Raw genomic sequence first — 15,951 nt, forward strand, 5'->3', positions numbered from 1 at the left:
ACTCTTTTCAACGGAAAATGTTGAGTTTTGTGATATTATGAGCACTGCATCATTTTCCTCTCATTACAATTGACCAGAATCCGTCAAAACTCGCATTTCGAAAAAAAATGGCGTTTGTTGAGTTTTGTTAAAACGGTCCTCAATTATTCATGGAAGAAAAGCACAAATACACTGCAATGCTCTTTAAATAAAACTCTGACACCAATATGAAAGTAATTTGATTACATGACAGAGATCTGCGTAGGGAAAATAAAATATTAATATTTCATTTAACGAGGTTGAAGCATGCTATTATAATACAAATCTAGTCTTTCAGGTGAAGCTTCCTGTAAAGCAGATTTGAATAATTTCAAGGTAAAAATTGTTCCGGGGCCGGGTATCGATCCCGGGACCTCTGGTTGAACGTACCAGCGCTCTCCCAACTGAGCTACCCGGGAACTCCACCCGACACCGTCTCAACCTTTCCCTTTATATCCACACAACTCGCGCGGGCTGACGAAACGCCAGAGTCCACCAGAGGTCCCAGGATCGATACCCGGCCCCAGAACAATTTTTCCCTTGAAATTATTTATGCCATTATAAGTTCAACGTACAGTGCATATCTCCATCCCATTTCATAATATTCAAATAATGTCAAATATTCCACAGAAATATTTTTATACGTTATACATTACCTACGCGGTCACATCCCTCACGAATGTAGAGCTGCAGATTTTTATACACGCATTTTTAAAAAGAGCCCCTGCAATGACTGTAAAATTTATTCAGAAATCAGCCCCTTAAATGCTGCTTACCTTATTCAATTTAAGCATTTATAAAGTCATTAAGTTATCATATGGAAGGCGAACGTTATTATAGAAGTGATTTTTTTTTTCCTGTGCATTACTTTTAACAGAAGACCAGGTCTTAATTGGTTTACCTGAAGACGACCTACAGAAAGGAACTAATTAATTTCAAAATGTGGCAGGATATTTTAATATGGATATTTTCATTAAAGGAGACTAAAGTAACAATTTACATAGCTAACAAACCGATAGCAGCAAAAATAATTAATAATCAGTGTAAACAGAACATACGAGTTGATTTAATTATCTAGGATGCGTAGTCTATGTGAAAAAGATGAACACGGGAAAATTAATTTAAATATTGCTGAAGCACATTAACACGGGTCTTTATTATTATTATCATTATTATCATTATTATTATTATTATTATTATTATTATTATTATTATTAATCATTGGCCAACGACTGTTGACCAGTACACGCATTAATCATTAATCATTGGCCAACGACTGTTGACCAGTACACGCATTAATAATAATAATAATAATAATAATAATAATAATAATAATAATACTTACTGGCTTTTAAGGAACCCGGAGGTTCATTGCCGCCCTCACACAAGCCCGCCATTGGTCCCTATCCAGAGCAAGATTAATCCAGTCTCTACCATCATATCCCACCTCCCTCAAATCCATTTTAATATTATCTTCCCATCTACGTCTCGGCATCCCCAAAGGTCTTTTCCCCTCCGGTCTCCCAACTAACACTCTATAGGGGAGATTCGGGTAGTATCGGACAGTGAGTTTCTTTCATCTACCACACGATGATATTACCTGATTGACATGGTTACGTTTCTGTGATGTCGCATAGAGAAACGTAACCATGTCATTCAGGTACTACCATATGGTGGTAGATGAAAGAAACGCACCGTCCGATATTACCCGATTTCCGATACTACCCGATTCTCCCCTATGCATTTCTGGATTCGCTCATATGTGCTACATGCCCTGCCCATCTCAAGCGTCTGGATTTAATGTTCCTAATTATGTCAGGTGAAGAATACAATGCGTGAAGTTCTGCGTTGTGTAACTTTCTCCATTCTCCTGTAACTTCATCCCTATTAGCCACAAATATTTTCCCAAGAACCTTATTCTCAAACACATTTAATCTCTGTTCCTCTCTCAAAGTAAGAGTCCAAGTTTCACAACCATACAGAACAACCGGTAATATAACTGTTTTATAAATTCTAACTTTCAGATTTTTTTGACAGCAGACTGGATGATAAAAGCTTCTCAACCGAATAATAACACGCATTTGCCATGTTTCTTCTGCGTTTAATTTCCTCCCGAGTGTCATTTATATTTGTTACAGTTGCTCCAAGATATTTGAAATAATAATAATATTAATAATAATAATAATAATAATTATTATAATAATAATTATAATTATAATAATAATTATTATTATTATTATTATTATTATTATTATTATTATAATTATTATTATTATTATTATTATTATTATTATTATTATTATTATTATTATTATTATTATTATTATCCTTCCCCGCACCAAATATGGGCATCCGTTCCGAGAGTCGTATCGAAACAAAATACGACAGAATTTAGTTCAAATGTTCACCCTAACACCAATTGTAATAGTTAGGCCATCTCCAATGATTCAGAGACCAAAAAATGCTCTGGATAATCTACTCAACAAGAGTATCTGCAATATCTGTAAGTTAAGGACAAATACCATGAATTACCCTATACCGCCAATGGGTTTTTTTTTTACAAATGGCGGGTACTAAACTGTTCATCATTCGGCCATATGAAGCCAGTTGTGTAGATCAATTTACCGACGATGTCGTTGCCCAGGGTGCGCCATAGGAGGCTGGTCTACGCTACACCCGAGATGAGATGAGAGATTAAGATTTGCTGAAATGCCACAGGGGAATCGGGGCTCCCAGAGAAAACACGAGATACCGCCAATGTTAAATTTTCTTAATGAAGACATTCTTCTGAAATTTTAAGGATAAAGATACAAAAATAAACTGCGAACTGACGTAAATTTATCAAGAAATACAAGTTTTAAAACGTGATTTGAATTTTTAAAAAGATGTTCATTTGATTTGATTTTTTATTTTTCTGTAAAATACTTTTTGATCAAACTAATAGAAGTACATCAATTAATGTGCATCCATTTCATTATTGTATTAGTGTAAATATGAGCTTAAAATTTTACTCTTCTGTCATTCATACTTTCTAAGAATTTGTTTAAAAATAAATATTATGTAAACCAATTCAAATCTTTTTTCACAACTAGCATTTCTTGATAAATTCGCGTCAGTTGCGTAGAAATCTTGTAGCTGTAACCTATAAAAATTTCAATGCAATATCTTGAGCAGTTCCTGAGATAATGAATCATTAAATAAGCAAATTTAACAATGGCGGTATAGGGCGGTTAATCTCTCCTTGACGTCAACTCTGTCATTGGAGGTATTCGAGTAAACGTTGCAATTTTGTCACTGAACTTTTCTATAGAATTAACTACCTTTATAGACTCAGAAAGACATTTTGTAAAAAATTATCACGTCGAATGGCCGCTTGAAAATTCATGCAGCCTATTTGTACTGGAACTGTGAATTTTCTTAACGTTTTAACCTATTGCTAGTTAATATAATATTATGTAGTATTACATTTGTATTAGCAAATCGTTTTCTGTAAGGTCCGTCACATGTAGGATGCATCCGTTGCTAAGCAACTGACAGATGAAGTTGGCATTGCGCTGAATCTCACCCATTTTCGTGTCTTAAACTTTCCCTCGAATGATAGAGGCAAATTTACGTCAAAAAAGAAGATTTTTTCAATTCATGACGACTATAAAATAATGTATACTGCAGTGGAATCAAACTGCTCATTAAAATATATCGATTTTCATGATAAAATTTGCCTGGCCAATAATACTGCAGTCATAATCGTAGCAGCTATGCCTTCTCTGACCACCAACAAACAAAACAAAAGCTAATTTAACCGAACTACAGCGCCATTCCTGATATTGCCGTCCTTGGCCCCGAAGCAATGAATGGGACTATAAACAAAGAACAAAAGAATCGTACAACTTCCTTGCTAGTTAATATTATTGGTTTGAAGCTCTTGTCATGCACAGGATGTAGTAGCGTGCAGAGAAGGTGCCCACGGAATAAAATATTGTCACATTCGGACTTTAGAGACAAGTGAACACGGTTGTATGTCTGTAGGGTATTATAATAAACAACTGGAAAATCCTCGTCAACCTATAAATTATTTGACGTGCGTAATTTTGGGATAAATTGACTTGTACAGGGACATCATTTTATTTTTACTTCAACTTTTATTGTACCTGAGTTTTTGAATATACTTCACTCCCACCCCTTCTACTAATGAAGTTCAACCGTCCTCCACACAGATCCAAGACCGCATATACAGTCATGGTAGCCTTACGGTCATAGTAAACAGTACGTTCCAAAAATATGTTCGCGTTTTCCAGTGACGAAAGAGCTTTCAATATTGCATCATTTTCCATTTGTCTACGTCGCAACCCGGTTTCCCCCACCTGCTTCTATTCGTCTCTCTGTAAATGCTAGTGGCTGGGCTGTCTTAGCTCTTTTCTGAGAACATTAATTTCTGTTAGGAATTGGACGTCTACGTAATGTTATACCCATAGAATTGTTTAAAATAACTTAAATAAAAGGACCTCGTTAAGTAATTAACTGGTGCGTGATTTCCTCCCTTTCTACGACGCTGCGACGTAACCACTTGGACGGACAGTAGATAGCATGTCTGAGTAATTTTATCTTTTCGGATCGGGCAGAAGTGAAGATTGAATTTACAGTACGTAAGGTCTCTTTTATAGAGTAGGTACAGAATTATTTCAACATGGGTTACTGATACGAAGTACGAACCTGGTAATTGGAATTCGTACAATAGTCTATAGTGCGATAATATGCACATTAGAACTGAAGTCTGTATCGAAATGAACTGCCAAAATTTTCAAAAATGTGTTTAAATATCCATATTATGATTATTTTTCAATTTAACTTCATTCTCTATATTGTACGCTAATGTGCTGTAGACAGTATAATATACACTGCATAATGAATACGTTCGCATGGACAGCTCAGTTCGTGAGTAAAAACATTTATTGTTAATACTGTACTGTATTTTGATTAAACAAAAACCTAATGAAAATTATCAAATTCAAAATCGCGATATTTCCTAATTTACGTAAATGGATGAACTACTTTTCTTCCCTCCTATACCTAGTAAAGTGATTTGTTTGTATATTACGCCAGTATCATAGAACTGCAGTCGTGGAAGGGAGTAGCAAACGGTGTTTCCGGTTCTTAAACGTTGATTCAAAGGTATAGCCAGGTTAATATTAGAAATGTTAGTAAAAATAAAATGATGTCCCTGTAGATACTGAATATGAATCATATTCGTTCAATATTTCAGGAGAAATCGCTATACACTAATGGCAATGCAGAAGACGCTTTCTTTTGTTAGCAGGATTCCTGAAGATGGCTCGTATTTCCACGACAATTTCTAAAGTGATTCTTTTTTCAGCACCGTAATACTTTTTCGTATACTTAGTATAATGAGAGGGTGAAGAATATAAAAAATGTGAGAAAAGAAGATAGGAAGGAAAAAAATGCTTGAGTTACGATATGGAATTTGATTTGTATGGAACAGAATGAATGAAGAAGCATGGACATGGGCCAGGAACTATCGCTGAACAAACTTTTAGAGCCTTGCCAGAAGTGAGGCCGTAACCTCCGCGTATTGGACATAAATCAAACGTTCCAACCGCCATATTAATCTCCAAAGAACTTTCAGAATACTTTCTTATAAGTTTGCGAACTTGATTTCTGTGCTAGTCCAGAAAATCGCGCCAAAATATTCTTATAGGTGTGGCCAACCTGGCATGATAGTTATAACCGAGATTTGTTCAACAACTGAAAATGTATAAGATAAACACCAGCAACAATAAAGTATTTACTTATGATTACAGTCCTATGTTTGATTACTTTGAGTAAAAGCACTGTCTAGTATAGTCACGAAGCTCAATACGTAGTAAATATGTATCCATAGATAGTTGCTAACCACTAGGATCGCTACTATCGCCTCATCACAGACAATGCGAAATAGTACCTGCACAGTCTATTGTTTCTAGTACCCTCAACAACTCAAGCTTCGTGAATGTATATAATCAAAGCTCGGAACTTGGGGGCTTGTGTCGTGTGCATGAGTAAGGTTACAGGTACAGCGTACACAAAACTCACGCTGCAAGTGCTCAGGGACAGTCGTGTGTACTAAGAAAGTGGCCACAACTAATGACAGGAAGACGGACGAAGAAACTGTTATGTCGAACCCAATGACATTCAGAGAATTAAAGGTAAACGGTCTGTTTGAGAAAATAGAAAATACGTGTTATTTCGAATGGGTATTATAGAAGTTTTAAAATACATTTTGTTTTAAATTTAAGATACAGAATTTCGTGGAGAATTCGGAGGAGATATATTATTTTTTTCGAATGGAGAGTTTATATTTTGTAAGTTGTGCCACATACAAACTAGAGGCTGGAAACGAAATTCATTGAAAGGCATTGCAGTCCCTCAAATTGTAGAAAAGCCTGTCCATAGCCATGGATCGAAACGTAGAGGGGCTTGCCCTAGTAGTGACACACTAATTGAAAACTATTTTCGAGAAAAATTTAGGATATACTTATCTTTCTCAGATACGAGATCAGCTAGCAACTGCTGAAAATCGAACAGAAAACAGTAATAGTGAAAACATTCAGTATTTTAAGTCTGCTACCAAAATATCTTCGAATGTAGATAGTCATACACTGTAATAAAATGTACACAGCAGAACAGAAAATTTGATATATTTCTCATGTTTATTTTTATTATATGTATGCTATGAAATTACGTGTTTCAACCTACCATAATATTATCAATATGTTGTTGCAGCCAGAAACCACTTTTGTAGCAGACCTGACAGTACCTCCGTGGTGGAAGCGGGAGTTTGTTGACATTGAAGTCCGGTCGCTTAGTCACGTGCAAAGACACAAGTCCCCAAGTTCCGAGCTTTGTATATAATCGACTGTGGTATAAGTTAGGTGTACATGGATCATACCAGCTTCACTCTGCGAATCAAACCTGTTCAATTCTCGCTCCGTTTTGTGTGGTTAGGAGTTAAAGAATCGTCAAGCCAGTTTGTAAAACATCTTCGTTATCAAAGGAGTTTCCTTGAATATTACTGGCTTGAGAACGGAAAAGGTGGACATGTGAGGCGCAAGATCAGGAGAGTATGCTATGAGGGATAGCTCCCTGCCTTTAGGACGCATCCATCAAAAGCGTATAACATTAAAATCCGTTTTCTTTTAGATAAGTGTTAACGACGCTGTATCAACTACTGGGTTATTTAGCGTCGATAGAATTGGTGATAGCGAGATGATATTTTGCGAAATGAGGTCCAGATTTCTCATTGTTTACTAACGAATTTTAAGCAAGAAAAATTAGACAAACTTTGGCTACTAATCTCGGATTTTTTTTACACATATCCCACATAATTAAAAAAAATGTATCCATTAGAACAAAACGTTTCATTTTAATATTTAACAGTGAGTTTCAATATACGAAACGATCTTCTTCCTGTAAACAAATGACAACGTATATGACATATTTTTCATAAATTCAGGGATTTTTCCTTTAAAATCAGACAATCCTGAGCTTTATAGAACAAGTGAAGACTTCTAATTGCCTAGGTAGACGGATTTATTACTACAAACAAATCATACGTACGTGGAAGGATAAAAATTCGCCTTGAAAAATGGATAAACCATAAAAAGAAACAAAATTACAATAGTGTAATCAATAAAATTAGTATTACAAAGATATTGCCATGGTTACTTAAAAAAACTTCGGCTATATTGACTGAAAAAAAAAATTCGTAAAAGACTACAGGAAATTAAGTGTTTTGTTTTATTTAAGTTTAGAAATGGCAAAGATATTATACTGAAAAATAAATGAGTGACGAAAGACGCTAACTCCTATATGTAGCACAAACGATGGAGGCCTATATTCCAAAACAAGAACTATATAAAAAGCAAAGAAATGGTATACAAATATTGCCCAATTTAAACTGTTACAAACATTGTATTCTCCTGAAGTGTTGAGGTCCTTAAAGAATAAAATCGGCAACTCTTTGGGACCCATCCATCCAGAGAAGTGAACGAACCTGACGGATGACTTGTACAAAAACTAAACGTGGGTAGCAACGATATTCAGATGTGGACGAAAGCCAAAAGACTGACGTACCTGGAGATGCAATATCTTACAATCGAATCGAACCGAATCTAATCTAATCTACCCTAGCAATCTTCGATCACACCCACTCGCATGCATGAAACGAAAGAGCAAGGGGTCAGGTTTCGTCTACAGAGCAAGATCCTTTACGAATTAATAGGGACTATATTTTTTTGGTATTAGCGATACGCGTGAAATTTTCTACAATTACTTTGTTTTTTTTTTTTTTACTTTGTTATTTAACGACGCTGCGTCTACTACTAGGCTATTTAGCGTCGATGGAATTGGTGATAGCCTCAGGCTTGGAAAAACCTCGGAAAAAACCCAAACCAGGTATTTAGCCCAAGAGAGAATCGAACCCATGCCCGAGCGCAACTCTCCGAATCAGCAAGCAAACGCCTCAGCCGACTGAGCTACGCCGGTTGCCATTTTCTTTGTTACATTTATTCTTCTAGATACCTAAAATATCATATTCAAGCAAAACAAACTAGAAAAATAACTCGAAATGTGTATCGTTGTGCGAAATATGTCAATAACTACGAAATATACTCCATCTATTACAAAAACTCCTAAACATGCTACAAAGTTATAGTCAGTATTGTTAAAAAAAACATGTTTGTGACTTTTGTTGCAATTTGTCAATCTCTTCCTAATGCAAATACTTTTGTGTATTTTCTATAGCTATCGAAAAAAGATCGATTTCTGTAATCAACTGCGATCTTATGTAGCAGAGGTTATGTTTTGATGCAAAGAGGATTTAAGAGGACTAGATAGGAGAAGAAATTTCAAAAGGAGGCGAAATAGAGAGAGAAGTACGTCAAGGATGCCCTTTATCACCTACCCTGTTCAACATATACTTGAAGGATTTAGTGAAGAACTATTTTCAGAATATGGGGGAGTGACAGTAGGAGGAAGAAGAATAAAGTGCATAAGATTTGCTGATGATATGGCGTTGTTAGCAGAAGAGGAGATGATACTAAGGGATATGCCATGTTCACGTTATTATTTAATATGAATTGATTTTAAATAATTATTCATATATTTTTATTTTATAACAATTAGAATACTACATGAAAATAGTGAAACTGCAGTTTATATGGTATTCCACAGCCTTCTTTATTATCCATGGATGTTGTCATTGTTACAATCGATACATACGGCCAGTTACGTTTCATATTATCATTACTGAGTGTAATTAGTTACCAATGCCACCGGATATTTACCCCTTTGCAATGTGAATAAATACATACATAGCCTATTGTATTAACAAAAATATGTACCAATTTCATTATAAATACAGATACAGAGTTGAAAATTGAATGCAAAGCCTTCTGTGTATCTCCATTTCTATTTTTTTCTAAGCTAAATCCTCGTAACACGGTATTTCAAATCGATAGCGACTTCGACTCGAAATTAATTCTATTGCAACCCAGTGCACCTCGAGCTTAAGTTAGGCAGAGATTTGGTTAGCGTTTAAGTAACTTTTCACTTTATGTTTACCTATTGTACAGGAACATCATTTTATTTGTACTTCAATTTTTATTGTACCCGAGTTTTTAAATGTACTTCACTCCCACCCCTTCTACTAATGAAGTTCAATCGTCCTCCACACAGATCCAAGACCACATATACAGTCATAGTAACCTTACTGTCACAGTAAACAGTACATTCCAAAAATATGTTCGCGTTTTCCAGTGACAAAAGAGCTTTCAATATTGAATCTTTTTCGCACAGGTACTGTCGTCCATTTGCCTACGTCGTATCCCGGTTTCCCCCACCAGCTTTTATTCGCCAGCTAGTGGCTGGGCTGTCTTAGCTCTTTTCTGAGAACATTAATTTCTGTTAGGAATTGGACGTCTACATAATATTATACCCATACAATTGTTTAAAATAACTTAAATAAAAGGGCCTCGTTAAGTAATTAATTGTCACGTGATTCCCTCCCTTTCTACGACCCTACGACATAACCACTTGGACGGACAGTAGATAGTATGTCTGAGTAATTTATCTTTTCGGATCGGGCAGAAATGAAGATTGAATTTACAGTACGTAAAGTACTCTTTTATAGAGTAGGTACAGAATTATTTCAACATGAGTTACTAGTACGAAGGACGAAACTGGTCATTGGGATTAGGTACAATAGTCTATAGTGCGATAATATGCACATTAGAACTGAAGCCTGTATCGAAATGAACGGCCACCATTTTAAAAAATGTTTTTATATATTCATAATATGATTATTTTTCAATTTAACTTCATTCTCTATATTGTACGCTAATGTGCTGTAGACAGTATAATATACACTGCATAATGAATACGTCCACATGGACAGCTCACTTCGTGAGTAAAAACACTCATTGTTAATACTGTACTGTATTTTAATTAAACAAAAACCTAATGAAAATGATCAAATTCAAAAGCGCAATATTTCCTAGTTTACGTAAATGGATGAACTACTTTTCTTCCCTCCTATACATAGTAAAGTGATTTGTTTGAGGTATAAGCAAGTTAATATTAAAAATGTTAGTAAAAATAAAATGTCCCTGTACATGAACGTGAATATGCTCATATTTTCGTTTCAGCGTTCCGCGTTACTCATCCTACTCGTTTCAAATACGTGTCAATTGTTTCGTGAAAAACTACGAGCTTAATCGAAATCTGTCCTGAAGCTAGAAATATGAATTTGTTTTACTCTAATCTCAGGCAAAGACGTTATATAGTATACGTCTCAGGGAACTCTGAAAACCAAAACTTGTAAACATCCGAAATAACCAGTGGGAACTATACAATCACCTTCACCGACAGTTAAAAGGGATAAAATGGGGGAAAATATTCACTTCAATTTTTAAGCATCAAAATAGTATATTGTAATACAAGTACGGAAAGGGTTTTATTGCAGAATGAACATGGAAGTTGGAGCACGAGTAAAATCATTTTAAAAACGTCATTTCTGTAAGTGTTACACTTTATTCATTACACGAAAATGTAAGAATTAAGCAGATCAGGGAAAAATTGATACACATCAAAATGACAGTCTTCATATTTTAATCTCGAAACGTGTATATTGCAAGATACGATTCCAGAAGGCGGTGATCTCGTAGCAACAACCGTCCATTGTTGATGTAAACAACAGTTCCCGTTTTTATGTAGGAAATTTGATTCTGTATTCGCAGTCGGAATAATTTGCGTCAAAAATAATAGATTCTAATGATGAAAATAAAACCAACGAATTTACGATTATTAACCACCAATAATTTGTAAATCACTGTAGAAACATTTCATTGGAATATTATTACAGTTATTGAAGAAATGTTATTTTATTATGCATTTATTAGGAACCGTGCAGCAAAACTTATATTCAATGTCAGTTTTCTTGTCGGAAATGCTCTCTTTCCACAAGTTCGTAGAAAAAAATAGTTACAGTAGGCCTATATGATGAAAATGGTGGTAAGTATACATCAACCTTTATGTGATTTTGAAGCAATTTTACTTAATATAATAAGTCAATCTTATTTCTAAACATTTAATTCAGTCTCCTTGTTCAAATGGGGTAAAATACAACAATGCCGCGTAAAAAAGAGGCAGTATTTTGTCTCCGTAACTGAGAGCGTTTAATATAAATGGGAATGCAAAAACTCAGATACACTAGCCATTTTACGTACCTACACTAGATGAACGTAATTTTAATTTTCACTAGGCCTATAAGAACTGATATTTTTATCAGAAATAGGCCTAGTAAAAATACTAAATTGCAATAAGCGCTCAAATTAAACTTGCGTTCTAAACGCATGAAGCAATTGTAACTATTAACGGCACCATAATGAAATTTGTCCGTAGCAGTTAACTAGATGCATTCGAACAAAATAACCAAAACAGGCTAAAACCAGTTCAATATGCCCACGCTACAAAGATACAAACTGATACCTAGTGTACATGCGGCTGAAGTTAGCTTCCACTTGTATTCGATAATAAAGTAGGCCTAATGATTTTACAAATTATGAACCATTAGTTCTAAGTTCGCCTCGGTGGCTATGCAATAGCGTGTGCGATTCCCAACCAAGCGGATCGATTCCCGGAGTGAACAACTGAATAAATTTATCTTCCGTCCACGAGACTGAGTGCTCTCCACTTCCCCGTGATTGTCCTGTGATGTATCTGCGGTGGCCCAGAGTCATACCGACCAGTAGCAGCAGCAGTAGTAGTAATAATAGTAGTAACAGCAACAGTAGCAGTAGTATTTTCCCCAAAAATCTTTAGAGTAAGGGAACTCCTGATGGCAAGTTTTGTTAAAGCACACCTTTGAAAAGACCTACAAAAAATCATGAGTTTGATACAAAATTTGATAAAGGGTAGCATCTTTTAATAAAGCAATATGTAAGAAAAATGCAAATGGAGAAAATTGAGTTTTAGGGTGCTATGTATAGACATTTCGCTAGCCCGCGTTACGAGCGTGCTAAACTAGCCCCGGCTATCGACTGATTACTTGTACAGGATTCATATCTTATCATATCGCTAACACTGCTTTATGAATACGAAAAAGGTTAGTTCGCTGGTCATCCACCAGAAGTCCGCGCTAAGAATGTCTATGAATATGGCCCTAAAAGTTTAAAAGGCCACTCAGAGAGTGTAATCTTCCTTTTTAAAATGGCGGCCGAAACAGCTGATTGAAGAGGCCTATCCATATGAAAATTTGTAAAGAAGTACTCTGAATCATATACATTTTTTAATGTTAAAAATGAAAAATTTAATTTTTGAATTAAACATACAAAATGTCATTCCAGTGTCTTCTTACATAGTTTATGGTAATATATTTCTATTTCAATAATAATAATAATAATAATAATAATAATAATAATAATAATAATAATACTCCATCTCTTCAAAATGACGTTATGAAGTCAAATATTATGGCCCGTCATAGCGGCCTCTTTTTCTTTTTTCTTTTTCTTTCAAAAAATGGCCATATTTAATGGTTTTTCAGAAAAGAAAATTTCTGAAAAATGGCGGAAACCACAATTTAAATTTCTAAAACTTTACTGCATATTACAAGCTCCTAATTTTAAAAATGGGGGGGGGGGGAACTACAAATGGATAATTTCTACGAAAATAATTCTGAAGAACTTACTTTTCACAAACGTAGCGCAATTATACTTTCATGTATATACCTGTCTACCAAAAAGAGTATATACAAGGCATACCAAAAGCCTTAACAAACCAAACCTAACCTGTCACTGATCCTCGATCTTACGAAAACTCATTTATTCCACAGTTCAAAAATACGCAGAAATACATTTTCAGTACATGCTTTCTAAAATAGTTGCTTTCCGAACTGTTATCCGTCCGAAAAATTGAACTGAAGTGGCGTAGAAAGTCGTCATGGCAACCTTTCATAGGGTTTTTAATATGCCAACATTATTTCATTATGTTAACAGACGGCGCGGCGGTGACAATATGACAATTGACTGTATCCCCTCAACTAACCCATTAAACTTGTCACATGTACCTTGTAAAAAAAAAAAAACCGGCGGTCCCTTGCTAATTACAGATTTTTTATATTTTATCAGTGTTGTCATGAAAAATAATGTAATCTACTATTACAATAATATATCTTTGAAAAATATTGGAGTGCAAGAGGTCAAATGACTTTATTGTCAAATGCCTGGCATTAGAAAACAACAACTTTTACAATAATTCACCGTACAAAAAATCCGCTACTCACCGTTTTCGAAGAGATGCAGGAATCGTTGAGGTAGAGATGGTGCGACTCCCACCGCCTCAGGAACTTGGAGCTGAGGATTTTGCTCACCACGGTGCGCGTGTGATTCAGGTAACACACTTGTATATCACCTTCGAGCAGGGGCTTGAACCGAGGACCCGGTCCAAGAGGCGACAATGTCCCTCCACTACCCAGATAAATGGGCAAAGACGTTGTCTGCAGCAGGGAGGTGGGCAAAGTAGTTTGTTGTACTGGGGCTATTGTGGTCACCACCGTGGGCGACACGGGAGAAGGTATAACACTATCCGATAGTGCAGAACTACTTCCGCTGGTCGAAGACGAAGACTCCACGGAATTCTGACGTATCGACGACGACGCCGAGGACGTAGACGATGAAGAAGGAGGTGCAATGTTTGAAGTATTCTCCGACGAACTAGACGAAGATCCACTAATCGATAATTGACTATAATTATGGTTCTTATTCTTGTTGTTATTGTTTTGGAAATGGCGATTTCCGGTGGGCACCTCTGGTTCAGTGTTGTTCATAACTAGAGTCATTGGGGGAGGAACACATGTCACATTGTCTCGGTTGCAACTGTTACTCCTCGAGTTGTTGGAACTGCCAGAACTGCTGGTACTGGCGTCATCACAGTTCCTAGTACTGCCATTCCACATCTTCCATCGGTTGGAACGTTGCACTTCCTTTCTTGGGTTTTCTTGCAGTGGGGAGGATTCTCCCGCACTGCCGCTACTGTTTTCGTTGTTGTTCGTAGCACTCTCAACGACCACAACCGACGGAGGAGGTTCACCGGTACCCGCAGTCGCGGTCGCCGAACCCGGTGCCTCGAATTGGCCCCGGTCCCGGCGACCAAACGGGCTTGAGAAGCAAAACATCAAAGCCGTGCACGACACTTTGAAAGCTTGTGTTAGACCCGTACAGAAAAAAACAGTAACGCACACACAACTTAGAATCAGAGTCTGATATGCTATTACTGTCGAACCATGATTTTTTTTTTTTTTTTCGTTATCTGTACACAAATAGAACTTACTGCAGCTACCCCGTTTAACTCAGCCAAGCAAACAATACAGCTCGCTTTACTTCATATCCCTTCCGTTAATTAATAAACTCATGGTGTTCACTGGTTGACTAGTTATCTTCTAGAACGAATACAAGCGATGGTTCGCTGCACACAAACACACATACACACACACTGCCTTATCGTAGCACGAAGCGTGAGTAGGTCTAACGGCGTGATGATACGAGGGGAGGAGAGAAGAGGAGAGGAAGGGGTCTTATCTGGGAACTACGCAATGCAAGATATTTAAGCTCCCTCTTCATTTATAATAACAACGTTAAACTGTAATGTCCTGGCATTTTTATCACTCTTTCATAATATAAATGAATAATACCTACAAATAAGTAGTGCTACTCCATTACAGAACTAAATTATCACACGATAACATAAGACACTATTTGTAGGCTCATTGGTGCACATGTATTTGACTACAGAATGCATTTTGCGCCCTCTATGTACGTAAAACTATATTCATGTGTCTTTTGTTTTTCTGTCGTAACCGCAATTGTTTTAAAATGTCATCAGATTTAAATAAGAAGAAGAAAACAACAGTTAACCAGTCTTGAAATCAAAACCGTATATATTCTCGCATTAAAACACTAGTCAAACAAAACAAAGTTTCACTTCCAAATTCGTTAAATAGATGTATTAATAATTCTGGTGCTAGATAACACACGTTCACTTCAATTCACTCTCTGAATACTTTCCTAATTTTAAACCGAAAGTATTATAAACAAAATTATAACAGGTCAGATCCGATATTATAAAATGTCAAACATGACATTTCACACAGAGTACGCTCACGGACGGGGTGAAGTTCATCCAATAACAAGACCACATTTTCTGACTGTCCTATATATTTTTATTTTGTATCGCGGAACACTGCACTCTAGTCAATATCGTACAACGAGGGTCTTGGGAGGGGAAGAAAAAAAAGAAGGGGAAACGTGATAACAGTGGAAGGCGACCAGCTACTGATTGGGCATGCTAGGACGGCACACGCCCAATGATCCTATTCCGACGGAC

The 15,951-nt window shown here is 36.2% G+C and overlaps 1 protein-coding gene across 2 annotated transcripts in view; it reads right to left on the bottom strand.

Annotated features, from left to right (window-relative positions):
- The window catches only part of LOC138699446 (C-Maf-inducing protein-like), a 900,368-nt gene extending 884,417 nt beyond the window's left edge, over positions 1-15,951 (bottom strand). For both annotated transcript variants that reach the window (XM_069825318.1, XM_069825320.1), the window contains exon 1: positions 13,853-15,951. In XM_069825318.1, coding sequence (XP_069681419.1) covers positions 13,853-14,743 — 891 coding nt within the window. In that variant the 5' untranslated portion in view covers positions 14,744-15,951. The remainder of the gene's footprint in view (positions 1-13,852) is intronic.

This window comes from Periplaneta americana, chromosome 5, assembly GCF_040183065.1.
Source record: "Periplaneta americana isolate PAMFEO1 chromosome 5, P.americana_PAMFEO1_priV1, whole genome shotgun sequence".
Classification (NCBI taxonomy): Eukaryota; Metazoa; Arthropoda; class Insecta; order Blattodea; family Blattidae; genus Periplaneta; species Periplaneta americana.